At 48.3% G+C, this 12,122-nt stretch overlaps 1 protein-coding gene across 3 annotated transcripts in view; it reads right to left on the bottom strand.

Annotated features, from left to right (window-relative positions):
* The window catches only part of Crtc3 (CREB regulated transcription coactivator 3), a 103,637-nt gene extending 92,243 nt beyond the window's left edge, over positions 1–11,394 (bottom strand). For 2 of the 3 annotated variants that reach the window (XM_040729595.1, XM_040729599.1), the window contains exons 1-2: positions 11,142–11,394; positions 852–950 (exon numbers count right to left, since the gene is read on the bottom strand). In XM_040729595.1, the coding sequence (XP_040585529.1) occupies positions 852–950; positions 11,142–11,273 (231 nt within the window). In that variant the 5' untranslated portion in view covers positions 11,274–11,394. The remainder of the gene's footprint in view (positions 1–851; positions 951–11,141) is intronic. The other variant, XM_040729588.1, reaches the window with a different exon arrangement.
* Positions 11,395–12,122: the final 728 nt, after the last annotated feature.

The following is a 12,122-nucleotide window of genomic DNA, read 5'->3' as shown; positions in this document are numbered from 1 at the left end:
AAGAAAATCAAGACCTCAAGACCAGGGCTGAAGACGCAGCTCAGCTGGCAGAGCATTTGCCTGGCATGACACTTACAAAAGTCCTAGGTCCCATCCCCAGCACAATCATCCCAGCACTTTGGAGACAGAGGCAGGAAGATGAGAAGCTCAAAGACATCCTCAGCTATGCGCAGCTACACAGCTTAGTTACTTAACACCCATAAGACCCTGTCTCAAAAAAATAAATACATGAAAGAAAGAAGGAAAGAAAGCTGAACAACAAGCCAGATGTTGTGAGATACCCATATTCTCAGAACTCGTGAGGTACAGGCAGGAGAATCAGGACAATCTGAAGCCACTCTGGTCTAGACAGAAGTTGCAGCGCAGTCAGGGCTACATAGACTCTATCACAAAAACCCTAAGCAAGGGCCAGCAGGATAGCGACAGGTCAAAGGACTTGTAAAAATCTGATGACCTGAGTTCTATTCCCAGAACCCATGGTAGGAGACAACTGACCCTTGAAAGTTGTCCAAGTTGTCCTCCAAAGCTGGGCATGGTAGTACACACCTTTAATCCCAGCACTCAGGAGACAGAGGCAGGTGCATCTCTGAGTTTGAGGCCACCCTGGTCTACAGAGTGAGTTCCAGAATAGCCTGTCTTGAATAAAAAGTAAACAAACGAAAAGAAAGTTGTCCTCTGACCTCCATACACATACTGGGCACAGGCCATGTCTACACACATTACACACAGCATACATCCATACAACAATAATCTCTCTCTCCTCTCTCCCTCTCTCCCTCTCCCTCTCCCCCTCCACCCCCCTCTCTCTCTCTGTACCCTATTCAGCATCACAAAAACAGGCAAGTGGGTACCTGGAACTCTGATGTGCTGCTCCGAAGCTGGCTCACGTTAGGCAGGGATCCCCCGTGGTACTGTGTAAGGCGCAGTTGCTGAAGCTTCTGAAACTGAACCTGGAAACAGAGTAATTTCAAGAATGTTCAGCAAAATCTGAAAGAGGCATCCAAGTACAGTATTTTGTAGAACGTTTTTAGAAAAGGTCGGTTTTGATTTCTTTTTCTACTTAAGTGACCATAATCTTTAGGTTCCCAGAGTTTTCTGGGATCTGTTTCATTTGAGTTTTGTTTTGAGATACAGTCTCACACAACCTAGATGGCCTCAGCCTCACTATGTAACTCCTAAGTGATGGGATTCCAGGAGTGCTCCACCACAGCCTGGCTTCTTTCTGTTTTATTTTATTTTTAATTTATTAGTTTTAGAATTTATGAATATTCCAAATGACCTACACACCATGGTATGTAGGCATGCAGGCATAATAAATATTTAACAATAAAAGACTTTTTAAAAGAAAACTAAGCTATCTAAAAACCAAAAACATTGTTTTCCTTTTCCATAGATTTCCCCAATATACACTTATGTGTCATAATTATGTATGAGGGACCCCAGCATATATATATCTCTTGCTGGGGAGGGTTGTTTGTTTTGGTTTTTTCTTTTTATCTTTTTTTACCTGGAGTCTCATATAGTCAGGCTAGCCTGAAACTCCCTATGTAGCAGAGGCTGGCCTTGAACTCCCAACACCCCCGCTCCCACAGCCACATCTCCTGGGATAGCAAGTATGCACCACCACACTCAGCCAACATAGGTACCATTTTGCATATTTTCATCATGAGCCTTTTCTAGACCATTACATAATCTGTGTGTGTGTGTGTGTGTGTGTGTGTGATTTTAATGGCTATGTGACATCCTAAGGAATGATTATTAAATCTCTAGACATGGATTTATTAAAGGAGGCCACATCAGGCTGATAAGATAACGTAATAGGTGAGAGAACTTGCCACCAAGCCTGATGACCTGCGTTTGATCCCTAGGATCATATAGTGGAAGAAGCAAACCAACATCCAGCAAGCTGTGCTCTGACAGCTTGTGCACATCATGTGTACATGTGCACATACATGGATTTGTAATAAAAATAGTTAAGGAAGGAGGCCAAGGCAAACAGGCACTAGGCAGTATCCTACGGACTTAACAGCTTCATTCTTATTTACTTTCAGATGATAGTCAACTGTCAGAGTTGTTGTAAGGCCTACAGTGATGCAGTCTGATCTTCATGAGTTCTGTTTCTAAAATAATACATCAACTGTGTATTATACAATCGTTGGCACTTATAATTCATACAAGAAAGAAAAGTCATAGCGAGATCCCTGAGGCAGACTTTTACCCTTCCATTACTCTGCCCTCTAATTATAAAATAAAGTATACCAGACCCGAGCCCTGAGGGAAGGCCAGGTGTTGTCCTCAGACTCTTGGTCCTCTTCACCCTTAGCTTTCTCCACAGAAATGCAGGGAAATTGCATTACTGCATGTACAGTCCTGGGATCCAGATTCAGAAACGTGCAATGCCCTGCCCAAGGCCTCGCCACAGCTGTTTCACTCAACACCCACATTCCTAACACACTCGATTCCTGCTTTCCATTTTCCTCTTAATGATCACACTACTTACTATTATTATTACTTAAAATATCTGATACGGTGTATGAGCTGGAGTAGTGACTCAGCAGTTAAGAAAGTGAGTTGCTCTTGCAGAGGATGCAAGTTCGGTTCCCAGACCTACATCAGGCATCCCACAGCATCCTGTAATTCCAGTTCTAGGGTCTCCAAGAGCACTTCCACACACATAAACCCACACAGGCACACATACACATAAATCTTAAAGTTAATTATCAAAGGTTATCTAATACAAGGTAAATATTCTAAAAGAATGGCAGTAAGGAAATTATGATAAGAAGAATTCAATGACCATACTATTTACAAAGTCTGAAAGACTCAATACATTGTGGAGCCTATGAATCTCTGATTTAGTAATACCTATTATAAAAGTTTTCAGGTACATAAAAAATTTAGGGATGAGCTGGGCGTTGGTGGTGCACACCTTTAATCCCAGCACTCGGGAGGCAGAGGTAGGCGAATCTCTGTAAGTTCAAGGCCAGCCTGGTCTACAGAGCTAGTTCCAGGACAGCCTCCAAAACAATGCAGAGAAACCCTGTCTCCAAAAACCAAAAAAAGAATTTTAGGGATGACTGGAATGAAGCCCTTGGGTGTCTAACTTCCTTATATTCACAATCCTTGAAATGCTAAGACAAGATTGATCTAAAACCTTTCACTCCTTCTTCAAAGGATCACTCAATCCATTTCTTGGTGTACACAAAAAACTTAACTGTGTGTTAGACACCATGCAAGGCACAAGCTTACAAAGGTACATGTGTGCCAAAGCTCCTCCCTCCTGAGAGTTCCCACCAAGGCTTCAACCGTTACCCAAAAGCCTTGACACTTCAACCAGGCTCAGTTATAAATCTAGCTAGGGACCTGCCTTCCACTCTACTTAAGGCTCTCGCATGCAAAAGACCCCACAACTGCTTGCCCTCTGGAGGAGCCTGTCTCCAGAGCCTTCAAAGACTGTGTGACCCCAGAGTGAGCTCTCATGTGGTTAGCCGAGTCATCCCGTGCCCTTCACAAAGGATATAAGGATAACTATAAAAAATACGATGGTGTTAAGTGAAGTGTAGAGACCCGGACAAGTTCTCTGGCTACTAATTCTGTAGATGTTCTCAGCTACCTCAAAAACCTTTTGGTTATTTTGACACTTTCCTCTTTTGAAATTTTGAATCATTAAACTAGAAAGAAACCTGAGACTGAATTCAACACCTCCATGCTTACAGATGATGAAAATAAGACTAAAATATGACTAGACTAAGGCAGAGGTCACAGACTGGCAGTCTACAGGGAGCTCTGACTCCTTCAATGTTCTCAATTTCAATTTTAGAACTTGGGAGACTGTATAAAATCCAGACTTCTAACCTTATTGACTGAAAGAGCAAGCAACACTGTGTGTGTGTGTGTGTGTGTGTGTGTGTGTGTGTGTGTGTGTGTGTGTGTGTGTGGTGCATGCACACTCTTGAGTTTTGAATGCATAGTTGTGCATTGGTGTGGGCAGAAGTCAGAACACAATTTCTAAGAGTTGAGTATCTCCTTCCCCGACGTGGGTCCAGGGGACTGGGTTTACATCAGCAGGCTCCCAGCAGCTACCTTCACCACAGAGCCATCCCACTAGCCCTAAACTCATATTCTTGCACCACAACACTGCCTGCTCCTCAGCCAGGGCCTGGATTGTTCCGTTTGCCCCAGGCCTTGATAAACCTGGCTATCCGCCCGATGGCTAAGGGTTAACTACCATTTGCCATCAATTCCTGGCCCTCCATTCTTCTTCCTCTTCTACCTCACTCTAACCTTTCATTAGCAAGATCTGGCCTAAGGTCACACACTTCAGTAGAATGTCTTCTAATGCCTGCATAAATGAGATAGAATCTACTCTAATTCTTTTCTGGAAAAGTCTCCCAATAGTCAACACAACTTCCATCAATATCCCAGCAGGGAGCTATGAGCAGAGCTCAGTGGCAGAGCACAGCTTAACATACCAAAGGCTTGATCTCCAGGACAAAACAAAAATAAAAGTGAAAAAACCCCAGCCAGTCTTGTTTTTATAGATTGACAAGATAATTCTAAAATTATGCAAGTACAAATGACCCATCTTAACAGGGGAAACTTTAAAGGTTTATGTTACTCTTAATTATGTGTCTGTGGCCGGGTGGCGGTGGCGCACGCCTTTAATCCCAGCACTTGGGAGGCAGAGGCAGGCGGATCTCTGTGAGTTCGAGGCTGGGCTGAACCAACAGCCTCCAAAACAATACAGAGAAACCCTGTCTCGTAAAAACCAAAAAAAAAAAAAAAAAAATTATGTGTCTGTGTAGGGGGATGCACACATGCGTGTAGGTGCATATAGAGTCCAAAGGATCACTGGGTCCTCTGAGTTGGAGTTACAGCCAGTTATACGCTGTGGATTCTGGGAACCAAGCTTGTGTTCTCTGCAAAAGTGGCACATGCTCTTAGCCACTGAGCATCTCTCCAGTCCCCAGAGTCTTTTTAATGGGAGGGGGTCTGAGACAGGGTTCTCTGTGTAACAGCTCTGGCTGTCCTAGAACTAGATCTGTAGACCAGGCTGGCTTTGAACTCACAGAGATTCGCCTGCCTCTGCTTTCCGAGTGCTGGGATTAAAGGCACCTGCTGCCACCACTACCTGGCTAAATTACAAGGTTTAAGTTAATAGTTTCAAGATCTATTACAAAGCTATAGTACACCCAGGGTGCTGTTGTGAAAACTGTGTAGGGTAGAGGTAATGGCAGAGTGGTAGGGCACTGCCCAGCATGTATGAATCCTTAGGTTCAATCCCAGGAGGTGGGGTAGGGAGAAAGATCAGTGAATGTGACAGAGGGAGAAAGGTTTGGAGTGCATGGACACCCAGTGTGACACCCGGATTCAGTCCTAGCTCTGCCCTATGATCTTGGAAAGAAACTTCCCAAAGTGTTGGAAAATCTAGACAGATAAACCCTAAGACTGTCTGAGATAGCATGGGAAGAGATCAGTGTAGTGCCTGTCAGAGCCCTCAGATTTAACCCCAGCCTGGTCTTCCCAGCTTCTTTCTGTTCTCTTGGCTGAGAGGCCTCACCGTTCTACAGCATATGCATTGTTTGCTTTAACAGAAGACCAGTGGATGGCCTGAGCCCGGGAGTGTGGCTCAGCTGGAGAGGCTTGCCCAGTGCTCACTCCTTAGTGCTGTGTAAGCTAGGTATGGTGGTACACACCTGCAATCCCAACAATCCAGAGGCAGAGGCACGAGCACCAGGAGTTCAACACATTTTTGATGACACAATAAGTTTGAGGCCACTATTAAGGCTACATGAGACCTTGTCTTAAAAAAAAAAAAGAGAGAAAGAAAAACAAAACAGAAGACAATGGCTTTTTCCAACCATTCAAGGCAAATCAACACTTGGGGTTCAGAGCTCAGTTTACCCTGAGGTTTCCAACAGTCTCCCTCTCTGTCCATCCATCTCTCCACACCTCACGATCCACCTTCCACCACACTGGCACAGGCAGTGGTAACCGATCTGCACACAACTCGACCAAATGGCACGCCCTTACCCTGGCAGCAGCACCGACTCAGCAGTGGGCAACCCCTTCTCTTCACAGTAATACGGCGGGCTTTTCTCCTGCCATTCTAGATGTCCTTTAGTCTCTGATGGCTCCTTGTCTTCCCCCCTTGAAACGGTAGGGCGCTTTGGCTTCTAGGCCCTCTTCACACTTCACTTTACAGCAGTGGGACAGACTCAAACCCGAGGTAGGGAAGCTAAGTCAGTAGCAATCTAGAGCATCATGAGGCATGCCACAGAGATGGTGGGGACTGTGGCAAACTAAAGACCACTTATATATGTCCTATCTCATGGGGCATCACCAGACTGTCACTGCCAAGCTTTCGGAAACATGATGGAAAGGCCAGGGACATGACTTGGCAGGTAAAGGCACTTGCTGCCAGGCCTGATGATGTAAGTTTGACCTCGGGACCCCTGTGGTGGAAGGAGAGAACTGACTCCTGCCCGTTGTCATCGGACTTCACAATCGTGTGCATGTATATACCTCCCCCAACACGCACAACGTGAATAAATGCAAAGAGGAGCTAAAGAGGTGGCTCCAAAGGTAAGAGCACTTCCTGCCGTTGCAGAGGACCCAGAGAGGCTCACAGCACCCACGGGGCAGCTTGTAACCATCCCTAACTCCAGTTCCAAAGGATCCAGCACCCTCTTCTGGCTTCATGAGCACCAGACACCCATATGGTATACTTTCATACATGCAGGCAAAACACTCATATACATAAAATAAAAATACAAATAAACATTTTAATGTAAAAAGAAGAGTGCTGCTAAGTGATCTCATTTTCCAAAATTCAGAGACAGACTTTAATGTAAACCCCAGTGCTCATTGTTGGCCCACATTAGACACAAGCACGCAGACACAGACAGACAGACAGACACACAGACACACACGGACACACGGATACACAGACACACAGACACTCACACATACACACACACATATTTTGGGCAAAGAAAACAAAATAAAAACATGTCAGAGAGCCAAAAATAGGGTGTAGGCAAACAGTCAGTTTGCAGTTTTGGGGGTGTTTTCTTTTGTTTGAGACAGGGTAGGCTGACCTCAAACTTCTTATGTAGCACAGGATGACTTTACGTTTCTCATCCTCCTGCCTCAACTTCTCAAGTGCTGGGACTCCAGGTATGAGCCACCACACCTGGTTTATGCTGGGGACCAAACTGAGAACCTGGAGCATTCAGTGCAAGGCCTCTGCGACCTGACCTACATCTTGAGACCTCCCTGCAGGATGTGGCCTCTAAACTTCCCAAGCAGCCCAATCTCCTGTGACTAAACTCCAAAGAGCCCCACATTTGTATCATCCATATGAACCAATGCCTGCTGAACATGCTTTCTCCCTGCCTCGAAGACCCTCAAACTCAGCATCTTCACAGCCATGCCTAGCTCCTGCCAGGGTTTTCTCCATGAAGGACCTGAGGCGCCTGAAGCCTGAGGATCATCTGGACCCTCCCTCTCTCACAGTCCTCACTTCTCTAAAGCTCCTCACACTTTCTAAGTATTGCTCACCCTCACCCTAGTCAATGCCACCAACCCCCTGCCTGAACTTACTGTTACAGCCTCCAAACAGCTTCTCCACTGTGGCCTCCTAGATTCTAGCCACTACTCTGGAGCTAGACGGATCCTTTTAAGATGCAGATCAATCCAAGTCTGACCTCTTCAATGGCCTACTATTGTTCTTAGGGCCAAGCCCCAAATCCCATTTCTACAACCTGTGAAGTCTCTAGCATCTCAAATCTCTCTTCTAATCCTCCTGCTGGATGGACCTTAGGACTCTGGCCTGAAGCACACTCCCTTCCCACACACATAGCCCCACATTCCTTCCTCATACCCCTTGCTCCTTCAGGCCATCAGAAGTGGCATGAACTTTTGACTATACATGCCCAGGGTTTCAGCTACTTCCTTTTTATCACATTCACCAAAATGGGTCTTTACTTCTTAAATATCTTTCTCTCTAAATCCTAATGTCCCTCAGAAGACTCTGTTGCTTGCCCACTTGGCATCCCAAATAACCATAATAACCCCAGGCACACACTACAGGCACAGCATCTGTGAGCACACTGAGGAGACCGTCACAGGGCACACCTGTCTTTACCTCCAGCGCGCACACATACATTGACCCCACCGGTGGTACCCAACTCACAAACAACACAGAAACGATGGGCAGCATGGTACTCTTCTCAAGCAGACCTGCCTCCTCTCTCCTCCCTCTCCTACCAGGAGATCCCAGGTGCCACCATGGACACCTGCCTCAGAACTTTCTCACTACTAGCCAGGCATCCTTTAATCCCAGTACTCCGCAGGCAGAGGCAGGAGAATCTCCAAGTTCAAGGCCAGTCTGATCTACAGAGCAAGTTCCAGGATAGCCATAGCTACCCAGAGAAGTCTAGTCTTAAAAAACCAAAATCAACCAAACAAACAAAATCTTTCACATTGCTTCCTGATGAAGCTGAACGGCTAAAGCTAGAAAGAAAAAAATTCTCCAAAATCTAGAGCAGTAGTTCTCAGCCTTCCTAATGCTTCGACCCTTTAATAGAGTTCCTCATGCTGCGGTGACCCCAACCATAAAGTTATTTCATTGTACTTCATAACAGTAATTGTTCTACCACTATGAATTGTAATGTAAATATCAGACTGAGACCCCAGTAAGGTTGCAGGCCAAAGGTTGAACATCCTACCTACCCGGCAAGTAAAGTTCAAGTTCAGCCCTGAAAGACTGGCAGAGTCTGAGAAGAAAGGGTGCCCACATCAATCAATGCCTGTCTATCAACAGCATGCCTGCTATAATTATGCAGCAAGGAAAATCAGTAGAGCAGCCAGACATCCAACTACCCTCTATGAACTATATGGATTGTTCTCCAAATTAACATATACTCATGTATTTGAGGATCTGGGAGTTCTTTATAAGAAGTGTTCCACTATGTGATTTCTTTGGGAAAATAATCCTTTAAGATATAAAATACTCAAAAACTCCTGGGCAAATTCAGTGTTGTCACTTGTGTACATGGGAACACAATGGAACCAATTGGTCAAGGAGAAAACACAAGCAGAATTAACATGCAAATGGTTCCCTGTAGCAGGTAAAGGGCAAAGTGACATAATTTTGTAGTAATTAGCAGAAAATATCAATTGGGTTGGCTTATAAGCCACAGTTAGTTGATCAGGCTTGCTAAAGTCAACATATTCACATAGAGAGCCTCAGTTCAGTTCAGTAGAATAGCATTTATCATGGTAACTTAAATCTTACTTGGATTTATTGCATTTGTAACCTTGAGTTTACATTGAACACATAAATGTTTTGATTTATGGGTGTATCAAAGTTCTACCTGAAGAAGTTCATACACAAGTTTTATGTGTGAGCACGGGAGTAAATTCATAACTAAGTGACCACTAAGCATCTGTGAGGGCTTCCTGCTTAAAACCTGAACCAGGTATGATGGCACACGCCTATGACCCCAGCATTTATGAGGCTAAGGAAGAAGGATGGCAGGCTAGAAGCCAGCTGGACTATGCCACCTTGTCTCATAAAAATAAAAATAATCTGTGCATTACTCAAAATCGAATGAGTGACTGAGTCAACTGTAGACACACAGACACATACAGAGCATGTGTTTGTGCATATCGTATGCCTCTAGAGCACAACACAGGCCTTACATTAATCCGTAGCATTTACCCACACATTCTCTTCAGTGTGCTCTGTCAAGCTCAGTCTAACCAAGGTCACAAAATGTAAAGGCCTGTGGGTGCCAACTGGTAAGGGGTGGAGCTGGTCAGGTCTTTATCTATCCCTTTTTTCTTTCTTTTCTTTTCTTTTCTTTTTTTAACCTTGGTGTAGTAGGAATGAAAGCTCGGAAAGTATTTCACTTTTCCCTTAACTACACCAAAAGAAAACATTACATAAACATGATAAATGGTCCCGGTGTGGGGAGCTGTGACAGTGAGTGGTGTGGATTATATTGTAGCAAAATAAAAATAGAGTTCATACTCTACTTGAGGGTGGCAACATGAGAATTCAAGGTTGTTAACAGGTCTCTCAATTTTAAAGTAAATCTAGTTTATATTATAAATTTATATTAGTTCACTTTATGCTAAATGTATGTTTAAAGAAAACACTTCGAATTTTAAAACCCTGGCAACAGATTTTTTTTTTGAGTTCCTGAACACCGTGATGGCCAAAAAAACAGTATGTCTGCAAACCAGGGAGCAGGGAAACCAGTTCGCAATCTGCTCTCACGTCTCCTCCCAGCTGCCCACCCCAGCATCTTCACGGCCTCTCCCTCTGACAACACGCCTTCAAGGCCAGCGCTCAGAATCCTCGCTGCTGCCCACTCACGCTGACCCGCTGCGGTCCTGCACAGACACCAGCGGGGCTCTCCATCCTCCGCAGCTTCGCTCGCTCCAGGCGTCTAGCCTCCCGGGCGTTTGTCCCGACTCGCTCCTTATTCCCTCTGGGTCCCTCCTCGGTCACCGTCTACGCTCGGCACCCCGTCGGTTCCACTAACATCTGATGTTGAACAAACGCACCGGACCAAGAAAAGCACCTCCAAGAGGCGAAACGGAGAAAGCCACAAACCAACCCGTCACGGAATCACATCGTGGTACCAAGGCCCCCCTGCCACTCGGGAGGCACCGTCCATTCACTCGTGCGCACGGAGCGTTCCCCCGGGGAGGATGTGCGACCCCCCGGACCCCCGAGGCCGACAGTCGAGGGTGTCCAGGGCACGGAGAAGCCGCACCGCCCGAACCAGGCGCGTCCCGGTCCCGCCTCGGAGCTGCGTGCGATTTCCTCTCGGGCTCATCTTCCCGCTTAGGCCGCCCGGCCCCGCCGCCCGCCTCCCCCGGCCCGGCGGTTTCCAGCTTCCCGCACCGAAGGCCCGGCGACCCTCGCACCTCCGCCGAGATCGCGAGCCGCGCTCGGCGTCGCCAGACCGCCAAGAACCGAGGCCGCAGCCGCCCCGGCCCCGCTCGCCACCGCGGCCCCCGCCCGGCCCCGCCATCGCCGCCGCCGTCCTCTCGGCCCCGGCGACCTCTCCCCCGCCTCGCGGGCCCGCCCGCACCGCCCGCGCCGTCCCGGCCCCGGCCCTCACCCGCGACAGGGTGAGGTCGGTCATGAGCTGCTCGAAGGCCCGCGTCTCCTCGGCCTGCCGCTGCGTGTGCAGCGCGATCTTCTCGCTGAACTTCCGCGGGTTGGCACTGCCCGAGCCCGGCGAGGCGGCCATGGCGCGCGCCCCGCGCGAGCGGGACGGGCAGACGGCAGGCGCGGGGCCCCGCGGCTCGGCCCACCCGCTCGGTCCGCAGGCCGCCCAAGCCGCCGCCCGAAGCCTCGTCCTCCGGCGCGACCCGGCAGAGGAGCCGCCGCGGCCCCAGAGCCAGCGAGCGGCCGGGAGCGCGCCGAGGCCCGCCCCCACGCGCCGGCCCCGCCCTCGGCGCCGCCTGTCGGGCTCCGGGCCCGCGAAGCCCGGCCTCCCGGCCCACGGAGCCCGGCCTCCCAGCCGCGGAGCCCGGCCTCCGGCGCGCGCGGACCGAGTGCTCCAGCCCACTGTCCCCAGGCTGCTGACCCCCTCACACCTACATCCAGCCAGCAAAGCTGAACCGCGCCAACGTGTGGGAGCCGCTGGGCACCACCGCCCACACCCCCAGCTCCGGGATGGCCTTGGGATTTAGGTGACTCGCTGGCGACAGGGTTGTGCCCATTCACCTACCCTCTTCAAGCGAGCCGTAATTTAGTTTGCGGCTACCACCTGACCGACCTCACTTTGAGGAGTTTACCAGAGTGTACCTGGGGACCTCATTGGACCAGCCCGGGGCCTAACCACTGCCTCCTCCTACCCATTCCGTTTTAGTTTCCTGGCGGCCTTCTGAGGTCATCACCACCACCACCAAATCAGCCTAAGCCTGGATCTGTCTCTAACCCTAGCTTCTGTTTTACTCCAACGAGAGACACTACGCAGGCCAGGCCACCCCAGCCTCTTCCCTTCACAGCCAGAGCACCAGCCCCCAATCTCTGCAAGTGGCCCCATGGTGTCTTCAAAACCCCAGCTTCAGAAGTTGCCAGCTCCTTTTTTTTT

This window comes from Mesocricetus auratus, unplaced genomic scaffold (assembly GCF_017639785.1).
Source record: "Mesocricetus auratus isolate SY011 unplaced genomic scaffold, BCM_Maur_2.0 Super-Scaffold_4256, whole genome shotgun sequence".
NCBI classification, from domain to species: Eukaryota; Metazoa; Chordata; class Mammalia; order Rodentia; family Cricetidae; genus Mesocricetus; species Mesocricetus auratus.
Note: the sequence above shows the minus strand (reverse complement) of the source record. Positions and strands in the feature narration are given on the sequence as shown.